Source organism: Erpetoichthys calabaricus, chromosome 8 (assembly GCF_900747795.2).
Source record: "Erpetoichthys calabaricus chromosome 8, fErpCal1.3, whole genome shotgun sequence".
In the NCBI taxonomy this organism is placed as follows: domain Eukaryota; kingdom Metazoa; phylum Chordata; class Cladistia; order Polypteriformes; family Polypteridae; genus Erpetoichthys; species Erpetoichthys calabaricus.
Window position 1 is genome coordinate 139,097,473 of NC_041401.2, and position 20,929 is coordinate 139,118,401.

Consider the following 20,929-nt stretch of genomic DNA (forward strand, 5'->3'; position numbering starts at 1 on the left):
ATAGCCTAAGTTAAATATATGTGAAAGTAAGGTGTAAATTACAGGTGTAATTTAATATATTTCCATGCAGACATGGTGACTGGTTTTTAACTATTAAATATACTGTACTTAGCAGTGAGTATTTTAAACAAAAAACAAAATTAAGTGGCTGGGGTTACTCATTCAAAATGAGAAATACACATACAGAAGTGAGATTTAATCTATTGAAAGGATCATGACACAAGACAAATAAAATTCTACACGCCAACTAAACAAAGCTTGAAGAGCTAATTGCAAATATTTACAACCAATTTACTGCCCCTCCAAACAAAAAGTAAAAGTACTAGAGATATCTTTGAAACAAAAAACAAACAAATGACAACTGAACATTTCTTTATTATAAAGAAATCTGATGTTTCTTCCCAAGAGTACGTAGTCACAGGTTTCACTATTGAACTGTACAAAAAAAAATGGGTTGATCATCCACACTGGGGTCATCTATTGGTCTTTCAGCTCCTTAAGTCTTCTGATGGCAGACTTTACTGTAACTGCAGATGTGGTACTGAAAATACAAAGAAAAATCTTAATTATTTTCGTAGTATGTGAATAGGACAAAATTAAAAAGCTTTGTTTTAAATAAATGTTACTCTAAGCAAGTTAGATACATCCAAGTGTGTTTAAATGTGCTTTAATAACCTGGTTTCAAAAATGACTAGACTAAGCAAAAATGACTGGTTCTTAGTCTCACAAAAACCAGGTTAACACACACACATTTCTTTGCAAGTATCCTGGTTATGCAGCCATGTAAACCCGAGTTTCAGTTAAGGATTTTGTTGTCTGTACAAAATAACCCGGTTATTTACTTTACTTTATTCTGGATTTGTGTGTTGTAAAGGAGCTCTATGATTTGATTATATACAACATTATTTTCTTTGTATACAAGCCAGACTTGTTTGGGGAAAAAAAAAAAAAAATTCCATAATCAAAAAAATCAAATAAAAAATGCATTCTATGTGCTGTATGTAATGCATGAAAACATGTTCCTGCAGAACAAAGCAATTTACAAAATTATATGGTCAATATATTGTTAGATTATAGTAACATAATTAGTTAAAATCTAAGCAAGTCTCTTCCTTGCACAATTAGAATAAGAATGTACCCCTTTGCCAAAACAACATTAACAGGAAGATGTTTGCTTGAAACTACATTTGTTTATATGTAATGACCTTAGAACACAGAAAAATAGCAATTGATCAACAGCTTGAATATAAGCATGTCTACAGCAAGCAAAAGAATATTTTTCAACCTCTTATGGATAAAGTATTTTGGCTTAATTAATGGATTACACACACATTATTTAACCCATTAGTCACATGAACATAAAACTGGTACGGTAGTAATTTTGCAGCACTTGTACTTGTCAAAAGTCATCAGTAGGCTCTTAAATATAAATAAATCAACACTATTTCTTCTCATTCACATTTTATTCCCACTAAGTTTCCAACAAAAACTGTCTTGGCTGACACGCCTCTGCAACATCGCATGGACATCAGGGACAGTGCCTCTGGATTGGCAGACCAGGGTGGTGGTCCCCCTCTTTAAGAAGGGGGATCAGAGGGTGTGTTCCAACTACAGAGGGATCACACTCCTCAGCCTCCCTGGAAAAGTCTATTCAGGGGTCCTGGAGAGGAGGGTCCGTCGGATAGTCGAGCCTCGGATTCAGGAGGAACAGTGTGGTTTTCGTCCTGGTCGCGGAACAGTGGACCAGCTCTATACCCTTAGCAGGGTCCTGGAGGGTGCATGGGAGTTTGCCCAACCAGTCTACATGTGTTTTGTGGACTTGGAAAAGGCATTCGACTGTGTCCCTCGGGGAATCCTGTGGGGGGGTACTCCGAGAGTATGGGGTACCGGACCCCCTGATAAGGGCTGTTCGGTCCCTGTACGATCGGTGCCAGAGCTTGGTCCGCATTGCCGGCAGTAAGTCGAACCTGTTTCCAGTGAGAGTTGGACTCCGCCAGGGCTGCCCTTTGTCACCGATTCTGTTCATAACTTTCATGGACAGAATTTCTAGGCGCAGCCAGGGCGTTGAGGGGGTCCGGTTTGGTGGGCTCAGGATTGGGTCACTGCTTTTTGCAGATGATGTTGTCCTGTTTGCTTCATCAGGCCGTGATCTTCAGCTCTCTCTGGATCGGTTCGCAGCCGAGTGTGAAGCGGCTGGGATGAGAATCAGCACCTCCAAATCCGAGACCATGGTCCTCAGCCGGAAAAGGGTGGAGTGCCCTCTCAGGGTTGGTGGCGATGTCCTGCCCCAAGTGGAGGAGTTCAAGTATCTCGGGGTCTTGTTCACGAGTGAGGGAAGAATGGAGCGTGAGATCGACAGGCGGATCGGTGCGGCATCCGCAGTAATGCGGGCTCTGCATCGGTCTGTCGTTGTGAAAAAGGAGCTGAGCCGCAAGGCTCAGCTCTCAATTTACCAGTCGATCTATGTTCCTACCCTCACCTATGGTATGAAAGAACGAGATCGCGAATACAAGCGGCTGAAATGAGTTTCCTCCGCAGGGTGTCTGGGCTTTCCCTTAAAGATAGGGTGAGAATCTCAGTCATCCGGGAGGGGCTCAGAGTAGAGCTGCTGCTCCTCCGCATCGACAGGAGTCAGATGAGGTGGCTCGGGCATCTGATCAGGATGCCTCCTGGACGCCTCCCTGGTGAGGTGTTCCAGGCACATCTAACCGGGAGGAGGCCCCAGGGAAGACCCAGGACACGCTGGAGGGACTATGTCTCTCGACTGGCCTGGGAACGCCTTGGGATTCTCCCAGAAGAGCTAGAAGAAGTGGCCGGGGAGAGGGAAGTCTGGGCATCTCTGCTCAAGCTGCTGCCCCCGCGACCCAACCTCGGATAAGCGGGAGACAATGGATGGATGGATAAGTTTCCAACAATATGCTAAGGAGTTAGCCCCGGTACACTACTTACAGTGCATCCGCGAAGTATTCACAGCGCATCACTTTTTTCACATTTTGTTATGTTACAGCCTTATTCCAAAATGGATTAAATTCATTTTTTCCCTCAGAATTCTACACACAACACCCCAGAATGACAACGTGAAAAATGTTTGAGGTTTTTGCAAATTAAAAATAAAAAAATTGAGAAAGCACAAGTATTCACAGCCTTTGACATGAAGCTCAAAATTGAGCTCAGGTGCATCCTGTTTCCCCTGATCATCCTTGAGATGGTTCTGCAGCTTAATTGGAGTCCACCTGTGGTAAATTCAGTTGATTGGACAGGATTTGGAAAGGCACACACCTGTCTATAGAAGGTCCCACAGTTGACAGTTCATGTCAGAGCACAAACCAAGCATGAAATCAAAGGAATTGTCTGTAGACCTCCGAGACAGGATTGTCTCGAGGCACATATCTGGGGAAGGTTACAGAAAAATTTCTGCTGCTTTGAAGGTCCCAATGAGCACAGTGGCCTCCATCATCCGTAAGTGGAAGAAGTTCGAATCCACCAGGACTCTTACTAAAGCTGGCTGGCCATCTAAACTGAGCGATCAGGGGAGAAGGGCCTTAGTCAGGGAGGTGAACAAGAACCCGATCGTCACTCTGTCAGAGCTCCAGAGGTCCTCTGTGGAGAGAGGAGAACCTTCCAGAAAGACAACCATCTCTGCAGCAATCCACCAATCAGGCCTGTATGGTAGAGTGGCCAGACGGAAGCCACTCCTTAGTAAAAGGCACATGGCAGCCGACCTGGAGTTTGCCAAAAGGCACCTGAAGGACTCTCAGACCATGAGAAAGAAAATTCTCTGGTCTGATGAGACAAAGATTGGCATTTACACGAAAGAGTTCAGGAGTCACGTTTGGAGGAAACCAGGCACCGCTCATCTCTAGGCCAATACCATCCCTACAGTGAAGCATGGCGGTAGCAGCATCATGCTGTGGGGATGTTTTCCAGCGGCAGGGACTGGGAGACTAGTCAGGATAAAGGGAAAGATGACTGCAGCAATGTACAGAGACATCCTGGATGAAAACCTGCTCCAGAGCGCTCTTGACCTCAGACTGGGGTGACGGTTCATCTTTCAGCAGGACAACGACCCTAAGCACACAGCCAAGATATCAAAGGACTGGCTTCAGGACAACTCTGTGAATGTCCTGGAGTGGCCCAGCCAGAGCCCAGACTTGAATCTGATTAAGATCTCTCCAGAGATGTTCAAAATGGCTGTGCACCGACGCTTCCCATCCAACCGAGCTTGAGAGGTGCTGCAAAGAGGAATGGGCGAAACTGGCCAAGGATAGGTGTGCCAAGCTTGTGGCATCATATTCAAAAAGACTTGAGGCTGTAATTGCTGCCAAAGGTGCATCGACAAAGTATTGAGCAAAGGCTGTGAATACTTAGGTACATGTGATTTCTCAGTTTTTGTATTTTTAATAAATTTGCAAAAATCTCAAGTAAACTTTTTTCACATTGTCATTATGGGGTGTTGTGTGTAGAATTCTGAGGGAAAAAAATGAATTTAATCCATTTTGGAATAAGGCTGTAACATAAAATGTGGCGCTGTGAATACTTTCCGGATGCACTGTGTCTACCTTTTTCATTTTTATTTTACAACCTTTATAAAAAAAAAAATATAGAAACACTATGTATATATATGTAAGAGAAAGAGAGGCAGGTAAGAGGTTTCTACATATGAAAACTACAGATATTTAAATGAGTCAATTATAAACAATATTATGGCACCACTTTCACCTGCCCCTTTTTATTTTCCTCCCAAACAAACACAAAAGGGAAAAAGTAAAATATTGAAGAAGAAAAACACTTCCATTCTTGTCTTAAAATATTGCTCCATATTTGGACGCATATCTCAACTTCATAATATCTGAACAAAGAGTTGATCCTCTGCAAACAGTTTAAGATAGGAATTCAATGCTTTACAAACATCACGTACTGTGAACTACTAAACTAATTTCACAAATTTTTCATTATACAGTCATCCCTCACCTATCGCGGGGGTTACGTTCCAGAGCTCCCCGCGATAGGTGAAAATCTGTGAAGTAGCAACCTATATTTTATTATTTATATATATTTTAGGGCTTTATAAACCCCTCCCACACTCTTATAAACCTTTCTCACTCTTATTAACCTGGTCCCACACTCTTATAAACACTTCCTATGCTCTTAAACACTTTCTACATTCTTAAACACCGCAGAGCAACACTACACACAGCGATCAGATATCGATGTGTCTGCCACTCTCTTTGTGAAGGGGGGGCAGCTGAACTCACGCTGAGCAGAAATGGACTTTGTGCTACTTCTGCCAAAATGCCTGCTTGTCGCTGTGCGAGTTCTGAAGGAGGAGGAGGAGTGGGGGTGTGTGAGGACTGAACCACATTCGCTCAAACCCCCCCTCCCCGAGGCACAGTACGCTCCTGCCACTTCGTGTTGTCAAGGGGGTGGGGAGCTGAATGAACGCTAAGGAGAAGTGGACTTTGTGCTGCTTGTAGCTCTGCGTGTCAATAATTTAAAAGCCTGTACAGCACCTATTTTCCTGTCTCACTGCCTTGTCTTGCATGAAGTTAAAATGTTTTATAATAGTCAGATGTTACTCATATCCTTAGCCCAACATCCACATATGTGTTAACAAAGTGTGTTTTATAAGTTTACATGTGTTTAAAGCATGTGGGATGGGTATTTTAAGGCTTAAACTATAACAATTTTTATTTATATGGTCTTTCTATATCGCAAATTTTCACCTATTGCTGATGCGTCTGGAACATAACTTCCGCGTTAGGCGGGCGATCACTTGTATTTAAAAAACCCGCGATACAGTGAAGCCGCAATAGGTGAACCGCGATATGGCGAGGGACGACTGTAGTCGCAATGCAACACTGGGCAACTATAGTGAATTTTTCGATTAGCAAAGACTACTGAAAATGTACAACCAATTTAGAAAACACTGCATTCATGAACAATGGCAACACTTGAATTTATAGTTAATTTCTAAGTTTTACCCACTCCTAGTTTCTCCCGGGCAAGAACACTCATATGCCAAAGGTGGTAAGCACTATTGAGCAAATAATGCAGGCTGCTAAAGGAACTCCCTTTAATTGTCACTGCCTATAAACAAACATGTTTGCATTAGCTCAATTAAACTTTGAAAATAAAGGCTAGCAAATCATTTTAGCTTCCATGTTACTGCTTGTTTACATGTAGTGTTGCTTTATCAGCATGTCATTTCACGCATCTGGGCTAACAATCTTATGCATTTCTTTAAATAGTATTAACACTGGAATTACACAGCTCATACATGTGGGGACAAACAAATTAAACCTACATAAAGGCATAAGAGTATCAAATGAACATTTTTTAATCAAGAAATGCAAGCATCAAACATTTTAAAAGGTTCTCCTTTCAGAATTTCTATAAGGCAGTCTTTGTTGGTGTTCTCACGTAAGTCATCAAGTGTTAGCAACTATGCCAGCTGAATCTTCCTGAATTAGCCACTGAACTGGATTTGGCTTAGCTGCATTTTGGCGGCAGGGCATTCAAAACCTGTAGCTGGAAGTTAAAAGGCAGGTGGACAACATCTGTCCTATGTTGTCCAGCCAAGCCACTTCACTTCGCATCTGGCATAAAACGGACAAGAAAGAATATTCAGAATTACCATTACATTAAGTCTTATATAATGACTTGGAGATTAAGTGGCTTGTGGATGAAGTATTAAAGCTGGGTTATACTTCACGCAACGGGGGCTCCAGCAGATGCTACTGCTAGGCAAGCGTTGTAATCTGGAAGATTCCACTAGGTGGCAGTGCAAAATATCATCACTGTGAGAAAACATTCGGCTTCACTGTGTTTTGAATTGCTTGAACATCCATTAATTAACGAGGACACCTTGTAACAATATCTCTGAAAAAGATGTTTTAATGATTACATCCATCAATCTAGAGATAAGCCCATTCCAGCATGCATCGGACACAAGACAGAAACAAATACACTAGCATTTTACAGTCACCAAAAACCCAAACCTTCATGTCTTTGGAAGGAATGTGGAATGTGGAAACCAACCAGGAAAACATGCAAACTCCAGGCAAGCAACACAAGGGATTTGACTCCCTGCGGGGCAGCAGCGCTACTGCTTAGCCAACGTGCTGCCACAACATGTGTAATTATTATCAGTATTCATTATTTAAATGAAGTTAACAACTTATCTGTAAAATACATACTTTATTGCATTTCATCATGAAAGTGGTATTAAGTATAAATCTAAGGATTCTAAATGGGCAGAGAGCTGGAATGTCATAAATTTAATGTTTTCTGTGTGGCAATTGCTGCGGGCAGTTCAGGACGAAGCCCCAGAAGCATGTAGCGATTAACAACTGGGTTGGTTATAAGAGGACGTTTACGACTGTCTACTTTAATGATAAACTACAAGATTAAGGTGGACATTTGAGCTGAAACTTCCACTTTAAATCACAAAATAGACCCTTTCACTGTGTCCTTTATTTTTTTCTCTGTGGTTCAAACACACTGCTGTACATCCTGATGCTGTTGTGAAGGTGCGCAAAAAAAAAAAAAAAAAAAAAAAAAACAGCACAAAAGATGGTATGCAAGACTTTTAAAATGTATCTTGTCATTACGTAGGAGAATGTGCAACGTTTGAATATAAAAGCACCACAAATGCATTTGTACGTCTGCATTTTGCTTCACCACATCGAACCATTCATCAAACATCAAAGCACGCACATCGATCCTTTAGATAGTAAACAGAGATTCTGGTGTCACGTTCCAATTTGATCACACTGCACCCCCCCAACTTTTTGCTGGTACTGCAACTCGTGCACACATTAATTTCTGAGGACGTGTCAAATGAATGCTGGGAATGCGTGGCAGCCATGATGCGCATGCGTTCTGAGCATGAAGTATTAACCAGCCCTAACATCACCAATTACAGTACATTATGATTAAGTGATTGCTATAGTTCAGAGTTTTCCAACCTCAGTCCTGGAGACCCACTGCTATTGCAGGTTTTCATTCCAACCGACTGATTTTATTTGGATGCCTAGCTTAATCAAGTGAGCTCTCATTTCTCACTTTGTTTTTCTAAAATGTACTAAGTAGTTATATGGGTTTAATTTTTTAACAATGCTTTCTTCCTGATTTTCATTCTGGTTTTCCAGGTGTTCTGGTAATTTAGTCCTTTATTTACCAATGAGTGGGTTTGACACTAAAGTAGCTACAGCCTTTCATCATTCTAGCACTGTTTGCCCAGATGTCTGCTCTGCTTTTGTTAATTCTTATTATGATACAACGGAGCAAACTACACAAAAATAGGGCAACACAACAAGAGTTATGCATTTCAAGCTATATCAAAAAATAGGTATTTCTAAATGTCCTGTACATGTACAAATCACACTACTGTACTTTTTTGAATGCAGAAGGACAACAAAAGACCAGTCAATTAAATGAGAGTCTGAAAATGTTAAAGAAAAGGGTGTTTTCTGATGCACTGTATTCAAACCACATACATTTTACAACCCTGTATTCAAACCAGATACATTTTACAAACTAGTAAAAGGCAACATTGCTGGCTATTTCAAACTTCACCTGAATAATTTATTCTTCCACCATTAATAGGTCCCATTCTTTATCATCATCACTAGTTTAGCAATTGTTTCCTGGATTTATACAGGCTAGCCAGACGTCACACAAAAATGTTTTCTTCTAGGGTTCAAGGTCCTGGGCATCCTTCAAGTTGAGACCATTCTATACATATCGCCAAACAGTGTCACTGCAACTCTTCACCCTATCGTTCAACAGTTGCCTAAACTACCCTAGCCCTTTTCTCCTGAAGACACAACAAATAGACATTCACCCTATTATTCTCATTTCACCTCTGCTCTTTGCAACTGTGTTTGGCTGGCACAAGCTACCTTCTGTTGTAAGTGACACCTCTCACTCTCACATACTTTATACTACTCCTCACACAGCTTTCTCACCCACCCTTCAATGCCCCTTTAAAAGGCAAAAATGGGACAGCACCATGTTAGTTCCATGCACCTCTCGCTCTCAATATCACTACTGTGCCTCACCTCTACCTGCACTCAACATATCACCAGAGTAGCAGATCTTACCATAATTTCTTCATAGTGGATAGCTATAATGTACACTTTCTATATCATCATTCTACCCACCCTCATAAGCTTTCTACAAACACAGGTCACACTCCCCAACTGCTGATTGTCCTTCAAACCACTTCTTTTTAGGTTTAACAAAATAACATTCTGATAATCAATTAGTCAGGTGAGTATTAGAATGATTAATTGTTCCTGCTGAAAATTACGGAATGTAAATAAAAATGGCTGTAGCAAATGAAAGCAATTTATTTTTGTATAGCGCAAAAATCACACAAGAAGTGCTGCAATGGGCTTTAACAGGCCCTGCCTCTTGACAGCCCCCCAGCCTTGAATGTTTGGAGTTGTTCGGCAGCTGTACACCTTTATTAAAAATGACAAAAAATACTTTGAAAATGTTTGGACTTAAATTCATTAACATCTTACTCCACTTTTCTTCCTATTTAAACTTGAGGGGAAAGGTTTTATTTTTGTAAAAAGAGAAATCTCATACTTACAAAAATTAAAGAAATGAAAAAGGAATGTATAACATATTCGAAAAAATTCAAAGGAGTCCGATGAAATCTAACTGGGAATTCAGAGTGGCAAAAACATATAGTTTAAGCATGGCTAAATGCAATACTCTTAACACTGAACCCCTATTTTTTCACAGCTATCTTAATCATTTTTTGTGATGTTATATTTTTTGAGTTAATGACATCAAAGCATGCTATACATTCCACAAAAATAGCTATGGATAACCTATTTTATATTTCCCAGTTTCCCAATTTTACCTATTTAACATCAGGTAATATGTTATAATTAAGAATGCTTGCCAAGTATATGACCAATCACACGAGTGTATTTCCTTTTCCTCTACACCCCCTAGGTATCTTTGGAAACCATACACTGCTTTTGCATTGATTACACTTGGCACTGGCGATGTTACAGGGAAGGGGGAAAAAACAACACATTATAGGAAGAAGCAATAGAGCACTGCATGTGATCCCAGAGATGGACAAGGCTAAAATTGTGCAAGCCCACTACAAAAAGAAGTCAGATCATTAACGTTTGAGAACCCTTTAAAAATGTCAAAGGAAAATTTACAGTGCAAATATTTATCAAAAATAATGAAAAACTACTTTGGCTCTATATGTTTTATTCATCTCCTTCTGACAACCTGTGCAAAGGATTGAGTTTCTCCCAGTATTTCTAAAGCACATGACACAGTAATACAACCACCTTTTCTATGCCCCCTGCCCCCTCATCAGCAACCATCACCAAAGTCTTTCCTGCTTTAACTGACAGCACCATTGTTCTACGAAATTTCCCGGGAGAAGCCAGGTAACATATTATGTTTATTACATACAGTGGGGCAAAAAAGTATTTAGTCAGCCACCAATTGTGCAAGTTCTCCCACTTAAAAAGATGAGAGAGGCCTGTAATTTTCATCATAGGTATACTTCAACTATGAGAGACAAAATGAGAAAAAAAAAATCCAGAAAATCAAATTGTCTGATTTTTAAAGAATTTATTTGCAAATTATGGTGGAAAATAAGTATTTGGTCACCTACAAACAAGCAAGATTTCTGGCTCTCACAGACCTGTAACTTCTTCTGTAAGAGGCTCCTCTGTCCTCCACTCGTTACCTGTATTAATGGCACCTGTTTGTACTCGTTATCAATATAAAAGACACCTGTCCACAACCTCAAACAGTCACACTCCAAACTCCACTATGGCCAAGACCAAAGAGCTGTCAAAGGACACCAGAAACAAAATTGTAGACCTGCACCAGGCTGGGAAGACTGAATCTGCAATAGGTAAGCAGCTTGCTGTGAAGAAATCAACTGTGGGAGCAATTATTAGAAAATGGAAGACATGCAACACCACTGATAATCTCCCTCGATCTGGGGTTCCACACAAGATCTCACCCCGTGGGGTCAAAATGATCACAAGAACGGAGAACAAAAATCCCAGAACCACACGGGGGGGCCCTAGTGAATGACCTGCAGAGAGCTGGGACCAAAGTAACAAAGGCTACCATCAGTAACACACTACGCCGCCAGGGACTCAAATCCTGCAGTGCCAGACGTGTCCCCCTGCTTAGGCCAGTACATGTGCAGGCCCGTCTGAAGTTTGCTAGAGAGCATTTGGTTGATCCAGAAGAGGATTGGGAGAATGTCATATGGTCAGATGAAACCAAAATAGAACTTTTTGGTAAAAACTCTACTCGTCGTGAGTTGCATCCAAAGAACACCATACCTACTGTAAAGCATGGGGGTGGAAACATCATGCTTTGGGGCTGTTTTTCTGCAAAGGGACCAGGACGACTGATCCGTGTAAAGGAAAGAATGAATGGGGCAATGTATCGTCAGATTTTGAGTGAAAACCTCCTTCCATCAGCAAGGGCATTGAAGATGAAACGTGGCTGGGTCTTTCAGCATGGCAAGGATCCCAAACACACCGCACGGGTAACGAAGGAGTGGATTCGTAAGAAGCATTTCAAGGTCCTGGAGTGGCCTAGCCAGTCTCCAGATCTCAACCCCACAGAAAATCTTTGGAGGGAGTTGAAAGTCTGTGTTGCCCAGCGACAGCCCTAAAACATCACTGCTCTAGAGGAGATCTGCATGGAGGAATGGGCCAAAATATCATAGTTGAGGTATACCTATGGTAAAATTACGGACCTCTCTCATTTTTTTTAAGTGGGAGAACTTGCACAATTGGTGGCTGACTAAATACTTTTTTGCCCCACTGTATATTATACAAGCAAATTACTTACTTGTATGTCCAAGCTCCACCAGCAACAGTCTTCATGCAGGACCCACAGTTCCAAATTCCAACAGCTTTTCTCTTCATCTTTGTCTAACAAATGCATTAAATGTTCATAACTTATGATTTGTACATAAACACAGCATGATTAATTTAAAAATTCAAATTATTTTATTACAGAATCTTAAAAATAAATACACCCTAACATTTGTGACCTCTTCATTACCAAGTGCAATTGACTACAATGACCAAAACAGTTGAAAATGGCCAAAACTGTCACACAGAAACATAGTACACACCAAAAATGCACTTTAAGTTTCATTGTTAATATGTACGAAATAAAGTGCATTGTTGGCCTTTCCATTTTTCACTATATTCACAGGTAAGATTTATGCTATATCTTTTAGACCATGTAAAAATGTGGATGTTTCTTCAACATCCAGAACCAATAAAAAAAAAAATTATACTCATTCCACTATCTTGTAGTTGCTGCAATACAGGTTGGCAATAATGAACTGTGTCACAAAGTGATACAACCAAAATTAAAAAACTTCTGAATATTCATTAAAATAATTTTTGATGCAAGATCCGCTAATCAATAGAAATACAAATAAAACAAGGAAAAGATGATGTTCTGTTGTTTACAGGTTAATCCAAAAAACTGGCTGTAAAAAAAATTGCTTTAAAATTCAACTTTGTGGCACTGATACTTTGGATAAATAACTATTGGATTAATATTATTGTACTGTACATGAAAATAAAGCATTTGTCAAAAATTGTTGATTCTTACCTTGCCACAGAAGGAGCAAGTATATTTAGCATGCTGGCTAATTTCAATCTTCTTGACCATCTTCCTGAGGGATGCACCATAGCGGGTTCCATATTTCCCAACTATGCCTACCTTCTTAGTGCGCTTTGCCTGTTAAAAAGGAAAAAATGATTTCAGCTTATTGTACCACTCATGTTACACATTCTTACTATTTTAAATGTCTCTTAAAAGCACAAGGGACACTGAAATTTGCATACTGTTTCTCCTGTGTCCAAGCACATTCTAGTAAAACCTGGAATCAATTGAAGGGTACACTTAAAACACATACCAAATTTTGTCATTAATTTGGAATGGGTGTGACAGGTTAATAATGTCCGTAATATATGGGACAATACAAGAACTCCACGCTGTCTGACTGGACCGGTGATAGAAGCCAGCCCTCCCAAATCTGATGAACAGCAGTTTCCATCATGTCATTTCTTTTTCCTTTCATCAGATTTTGTATAGAAATTGCATTTAGCGATTACAATTTAATAATCACTCAACTGCATTAACAAATTTCAAAGCGGGTTTACAGGGTGAGCTGGAAGCCCTTAATGAACTGAAGCGAAACAGCAGTTTACCGTATTTAGCTTAGATCTGTCAAAATTAAAACGGATATTAATCAAACACCAAATATCACAACCCCATTTTTTGTAATAGGCCGCTCACAAAACTATATGCTTAAAGTCTTAACAGTGATGCCGATGACTCCGAAGCAAATGAAAAGGCAAAACAAGGGCCTTTAATAATGTTAGGACTATAAATGGAGGTTTCTAGTAGTTAACCGAAAAACGTTTAACTTTAAAAAAAAAATTAACTACTCATAATGGCACACCTGCAAAAAGCAGTTATGTTATACTGACAAATGAAATCTACACACCGTACATAGGGTGCTTATCCACCCGCGCCGCCATTGCGATGGAATGTGAACTTTTTACATAAATAACGACTACTTCTAAGAAATAAAACGTACATTAATACATATATATGGGTAAGATATTGTTACAACTACTCAGCTGAAAAGTTTAATCAGCCAACTGTCCATTATTTATGGGGATGGAAGCAGATTGTGGTTTAACACCACTTCTATATTTTCAATAACTCACCATCTTGGAAGCGGCAGGGTCCAAAAGAGGGCTTTCGTTAGTGCGCAAGCGCGATTTAGATACGCAAGACTGGCGCACTCTGGGATATTGGAGGACTTCCGTTCTTTCTTTAAAGAATGCTTCGTGTTAATACATCATACGGATATAGGCGTGTGGCATTCTAATTCCTTCTTTGAAAAAGCATTGTAAGGACAAGAGAATGATGTACGATTTCTACAATATCTCAAGGTTTCAGAGTGTTTCCTAATACTATGTTTTCAGATACCTTTATTTTTGTTTTCTTATTTTTTTTAATAAACTAATCACTTTTATGAAATGCTTTGCACAATCCAAAATATATAACATATATATTTTTACTTTTTCATATGCAGAATAAAGAAAAATATAAGTAGAGAATCAGTACTAGACATATTTAAATTAAATTAAGCTGAAAAGCCTTGACATACCCATAGTCTTATTTAACTTTTTGTTTTGTCGAGATCGCAAACTCATTTATGTAGTTGTACAATTCAATACATCAGTGCGTACCGATGATGTAAATTTTGGTGTCCTTCTGGAGAGTCTCATCTTAGATATATATAAAAGTTAGCTAGTGTAATAATTAAATTCATCATATAGTGTTAATTATAACTAAAGGAGGCTTTATCAAAACATAGCAGTATGTAGCAACTTTCAAGAGGCATCTCTGTACCATTTATTTCCTTCAAGTCCAGGGAAAGTTTTTTCTGATGTTTGATAAAATAGTCATTTAGCCGTTTACTTTCTAGACTACCCTGTTGTGTTGCTATGCTCAAAGGGCCACCAGTTTACCAAGATTTAACTTTTACAAATTGAAGACCAACACCCTAGCAGAGAAATCACGTCTGGCACTTTCACCTACAATTTGTAGCCTTTGGTTTATGCAAAAACATATAATGTACATTGCATATCACCTGATAACTTGGCTTGTGTATCACCACTTTTATTACTTTACAGCACAGCACAAACTGTTCACAGTCTGTTGATGAACCTCACAGCCCTTTACACTCGGTTGTTAAGAAAAAAAGTTTTTAAAGTCTGCCATTGAGGCAGTTATTTTACTCCAATCAGAAAAATTCAGTCTATCCTTTTCCAGGAGAGAACCCAAAAGGAGTGATTTGCACCACAAATGTATTTACTGTAAAGAAGTTTATTGTGGAAAGGTAATTTTAACAACAACAAAAATCACGACACACATAATTTTACAGTGAAGTCAGAAAGTTTTCAGACCCCTTCACTTTCTTCACACTTTGTGTTGTGCATTTAATTTTAGCCCATTAATCTACACTCAATAACCTGTAATGACAAAGTGTAAACATAATTTAAGACATGTTTGCAAATTTCTTAAAATTCAAAAACCAAAATCTCCCATTCATATAAATATTCAGAGCCTTAATTCAATACTTTGTAGAAGCCCCTGTGGCAGTAATTACAGCTTTGACTGTTCTTAGGTAAGTCTCTACAAGCTTTGCAAACCTGAATTTGGGCAGTTTTTCCTATTCTTCCCAGTAGTCCCTCTCAAGGTCCGTTAGATTGGATAGGAATTGACTGTAAACTGCCATCTACAGGTCTTTCCATATATGTTCTGTGGGGTTTAAGCCTGAGCTTTGGCTGGGCCACTCAAAGACAGTCCAACATTGTCTTGGCTGTATACTTCAGTTATTGTTGTGCTGAAAAGTGAACTGCCACCCTAGTCTGAGGTGGCGTGCACTTTAGAGCAGGTTTTCCTCTCTGTATTTCACTGTCTCAGTGAGTACTTGTGTATTTGTGATGCTCTGTATGCCCTGTGAAGTTTGATTCCAGTCTTCTTCTTCTTCTTTTGGCTGCTCCCGTTAGGGGTTGTCACAGCGGATCATCCTCTTCCATATCTTTCTGTCCTCTGTATCTTGTTCTGTTACACTCATCACCTGCATGTCCTCTCTCACCACATCCATAAACCTTCTCTTAGGCCTTCCTCTTTTCCCCTTCCCTGGCAGCTCTGTTCTTAGCCTCCTTCTTCCAACATACCCAGCATCTCTCCTCTGCACATGTCCAAACCAACGCAATCTCGCCTCTCTGACTTTGTCCCCCAACCGTCCAACTTTAGCTGACCCTCTAATGTACTCTTTTCTAATCCTGTCACCTCCCATCCTCATCACACCCAATGCAAATCTTAGCATCTTTAACTCTTCTACCTCCAGCTCTGTCTCCTGCTTTCTGGTCAGTGCCACCATCTACAAACAATATAACATAGCTGGTCTCACTACTGTCCTGTAGACCCTCCCTTTCACTCTTGCTAATACCCGTCAGCCACAAATCACTCCTGACACTCTTCTCCACCCATTCACTCTGTCTGCACTCCCTTTTTCACCTCTCTTCCACAATCCCCATTACTCTGTACTGTTGATCCCAAGTATTTAAACTCATCCACCTTCACCAATTCTACTCCCTGCATCCTCACCATTCCACTGACCTCCCTCTCATTTACACACATGTATTCTGTCTTGTTCCTACTGACCTTCATTCCTCTCCTCTCTAGAGCATATCTCCACTTCTCCAGGGTCTCCTTAACCTGCTCCCTACTATCGCTACACATCACAATGTCATCAGCAAACATCATAGTCCACGGGGACTCCTGTCTAATCTCGTCTGTCAGCCTGTCCATCACCATTGCAAATAAGAAAGGGCTCAGAGCGGATCTCTGATGTAATCCCACCTCCACCTTGAATGCATCCGTCACTCCTACTGCAGACCTTACCACAGTCATACTTCCCTCGTACATATTATGTACAACTCTTACATACAGTACTTCTCTGCCACTCCCGACTTCCTCATACAATACCACAACTCCTCTCGAGGCACCCTGTCATATGCTTTCTCCAGGTCCACAAAGACACAATGCAACTCCTTCTGGCCTTCTCTATACTTCTCCACCAACACCCTCAGAGCAAACATCGCATCTGTGGTGCTCTTTCTTGGCATTAAACCATACTGCTGCTCACTAATCATCACCTCACTTCTTAACCTAGCTTCCACTACTCTTTCCCATAACTTCATGCTGTGGCTCATCAATTTTATCCCCCTGTAGTTACTACAGTCCTGCACATCCCCCTTATTCTTAAATATCGGCACCAGTACACTTCTTCTCCACTCCTCAGGCATCCTCTCACTTTCCAAGATTCCATTAAAAAATCTGGTTAAAAACTCCACTGCCATCTCTTCTAAACACCTCCATGCTTCCACAGGTATGTCATCTGGACCAACAGCTTTTCCATTCTTCATCCTCTTCACAGCTGTCCTTACTTCCTCCTTGCTAATCCGTTGCACTTCCTGATTCACTATCTCCACATCATCCAACCTCTTCTCTCTCTCATTCTCTTCATTCATGAGCCTCTCAAAGTACTCTTTCCATCTACTCAACACACTCTCCTCGCTTGTGAGTACGTTTCCATCTTTATCCTTTATTACCCTAACCTGCTGCACATCTTTTCCAGCTCGTTCCCTCTGTCTAGCCAATTGGTACAGGTCCTTTTCTCCTTCTTTAGTGTTCAACCTCTCATACAACTCATTATACGCTTTTTTTTTTAGCCTTCGCCACCTCTCTCTTCACCTTGTGCCTTATCTCCTTGTACTCTTGACTGCTTTCTGAATCTCTCTGACTATCCCACTTCTTCTTTGTCATCCTCTTCCTCTGTATACTCTCCTGTACTTCCCCATTCCACCACCAGGTTTCCTTTTCCTCCTTCCTCTGTCCAGATGTCACGCCAAGCACCCTTTTTGCTGTCACCCTTACTACTTCTGCTGTAGTTTCCCAACTGTCTGGTAATTCTTCACTACCACTCAGTCAGTGCCTGTCTCACCTCCTCCCAAAACTCAGCCTTGCAGTCTTCCTTTTTCAACTTTCAACCACCATTTCATCCTTGGCTCTGCCCTCATTCTCTTCCTCTTCTTGGTCTCCAACGTCATCCTACAGATCACCATCCTATGCTGCTTAATTACACTTTCCCCTGCCACTACTTTGCAGTCTTCAATCTCATTCAGATTGACTCTTCTGCATAGGATGTAATCTACTGTACCTGTGTGCATCTTCCTCAACTCTTGTACGTCACCCTATGTTCCTCCCTCTTCTTAAAATACGTATTCACCACAGCCATGTCCATCCTTTTGGCAAAATCCACTATCCTCTGACCTTCTTCATTTCTCTTCTTGACACCGTACCTACCCATCACCTCCTCGTCTCCTCTGTTCCCTTCACCAACATGTCCATTGAAATCCACTCCAATCACCACTTTCTGTCCCTTGGGTACACTGTTCATCACTTCATCCAACTCACTCCAAAAATCTTCTTTCTCATCCATTGCACACCCAGCTTGCAGGGCATATGCACTAATTACATACATCATCACACCACCAATTTCCAGCTTCATAGTCATTAGTCTGTCTGACACTCTTTTCACCTCCAGAACATTCTTGTCATACTGTTCCTTCAGAATAACCCCTGCTCCATTTCTCCTCCTATCCACACCATGATAGAACAATTTGAATCCACCTCCGATCCACGTGGCCTTACTCCCCTTCCGTTTAGTCTCTTGCACACCCAATACATCAACCTTCCTTCTCTCCATCATATCGGCTAACTCTCTCCCCTTACCAGTCATACTGCCAACATTCAAAGTTCCTACCCTGAATTCCAATGTCTTTACCTTCCTCCTCTCTTCCTGCCTCCGGACATGTCTCCCCCCCTCTTCTTCTCCTTCTTCTTCTTCGGCCAACAGTAGCCCAATTTCCACCAGCACCCTGTTGACTAACAGTACTAGTGGCAGTCATTGTTAACCCGGGGGTCGACCGATCTGGTATGGAAATTTGTATTGTTGTCCGCATATTGATTTGGCAAAATTTTACACCAGATGCCCTTCCTGACATAACCATCCCCATTTATCTGGGCTTAGGACTGGCACGAAGAAACACACTGGTTTGTGCATCCCCTGTGGCTGGGTTATTTCTCTGCATTCATCCAATTGAGGTTAAGATCATAAATGACAAAAGAATCCATGCATCTGGTTCTATCAACAGATGATATGCTCACTGTATATTTTTCTTATCTTTAATGAAACAAGTATTTCAGAATCTTATGTAGTTGCAGGAGCAGGCATGCTGAGAAGCAGCAGCATCAGGTACACATTATGGCAGAGCAGAAAGCAGTTGATACAGTAAAGAGGGCACCTGTTAGTATAGTTTTACGCTTGTTATGTGTTTGTTTTTTCGAAAGTAGGTTTTAAGATTTACTGAATCTGTTGTTAGATTTGTTTTTATATGTTGATTTGGCAACCGCAGTATTAAAAATAGAAACTATTTAACATCCATCCATCCATTTTCCAACCCACTGAATCCGAACACAGGGTCACGGGGGTCTGCTGGAGCCAATCCCAGCCAACACAGGGCACAAGGCAGGAACCAATCCTGGGCAGGGTGCCAACCCACCGCAGGACACACACCAACACATCCACACACACCCTAGGGCCAATTTAGAATCGCCAATCCACCTAACCTGCATGTCTTTGGAGTGTGGGAGGAAACCGGAGTGCCCGGAGGAAACCCACTCAGACACAGGGAGAACATGCAAACTCCACGCAGGGAGGACCCGGGAAGCAAACCCGGGTCTCCTAACTGTGAGGCAGCAGCTCTACCACTGCGCCACCATGCCGCCCAACTATTTAACAACATTGTAAAAATTACCAATAACATTATTGGGTCACACCAGACCTCTTTCACTGAACTGTATTACAAATAGGTTAAAAAGGAAATGGACTTGATTGTATAAGACAGTAGCCATCCTCTTTTTCCTAAATTTCAGCAGATTCCATTAGGCTGCAGATTTGGGTTTAGGTGTAGATTTAAGAAGTCTTTTATTCCCAGGACTGTAAGCATTTTGAATTATATTACTGGTAGGACTGCTGCTGAATTCAGAATTATTATTATTGTGTACTGTTAAAGGCAATTATTGTTCTTTGTACAAATCTTGAGTTGTTTGTATAAGTAATAGCACTAGTTGTCAGTTTTTGTGTCTTGGATTATTCTGTTGTACCTGTGTAATAATACCTTATGTTTTGTACTTTTCTGCTGCAAACAAATTTCCCTCTAGAATAATAAAGTCTACATATTCTTATATACTGTATATACTTAATCCATTAAACAAAACAACTCACCATAACAGTAGGTCTGTTCCCAGTGAGTGTAGCAAAATCTGAGAATGGAGTAACTTTATCATGACTACGTGCCCCGCTCAGTTTAGTATCAGTGTTGCAGCTCAAGCAGCTTTACTGTCGGGTGAAAATCGTAAAAAGAAATTCTTATTTGCAAGTCTGCCACATATGACAGGCAAAAGTATGACAGGCCAGACAATAAATAAATCCAAAAGTCAAGAACAAATAAAGTACTAAATATTAAATACAATATCAGATGATATACAGTGTAAATCACACATACTGTACATAAAAAGAAGTCTAGTTTGTTTAAACAGAGGACAAACATGAAAGGAGGGCAGTACCATGTTCGTAGTCCAAACATCAATTTTTCTCTTTACAGTAAAATTATCCATTAGCTTAGGGCTTTATCTTTGGCAAAATTAGCATTCATCTGTCATTAGATCAGTTTTTGAGGAAAGGTGGTTGACCTTTGCGTATAGACCTTGCCACGCTTGCACGTCTGAGGATCACCTTGCTAGCTTTGATCAGGTATGTTGTACCACCCCAGGGTGAGAAGGGACACTGTCGCTAACTGTCTTGTCTGAAGCTAACTGGCCACACCCCCATCATTTCCTCAACTTCCACCTCTTCTGAATGGAAACATATACAAAGAGCCCATCCCAGAAAGATGGCATCTCACTTAGACCCAAACTTGCACAAAGACAGAGCTCCCAATAAAACAATCCAGAAGCATATTTTGTGTTCCCCTGTTCACCAGTTTATTTAATTGCAACCTGTTTTGTTTAGAAAAAGATATTAAGTGGGGTGACCCAATTGGCACCCCAACTATTTATAGGACTCATTCACCACAAGCTATAGTTCAGATCCTAACAAATTATTTCTTCTTTAAGCATTTTGTCTTGAGTATGTGAGTCTACGGTACAGACACTGAAACAAGATATGTAAGTATACTTTGTA

The 20,929-nt window shown here is 40.6% G+C and overlaps 1 protein-coding gene across 1 annotated transcript; it reads right to left on the minus strand.

Annotated features, from left to right (window-relative positions):
- Positions 1 to 355: 355 nt before the first annotated feature.
- Positions 356 to 13,846, minus strand: rpl37a (ribosomal protein L37a). Its single transcript, XM_028807536.2, has 4 exons — positions 13,770 to 13,846; positions 12,643 to 12,771; positions 11,863 to 11,945; positions 356 to 541 (listed from the first exon to the last, which is right to left on the minus strand). Exons 1-4 carry the CDS (start codon positions 13,770 to 13,772, stop codon positions 478 to 480), a joined length of 279 nt encoding a protein of 92 aa, XP_028663369.1. The 5' UTR covers positions 13,773 to 13,846; the 3' UTR covers positions 356 to 477.
- Positions 13,847 to 20,929: the final 7,083 nt, after the last annotated feature.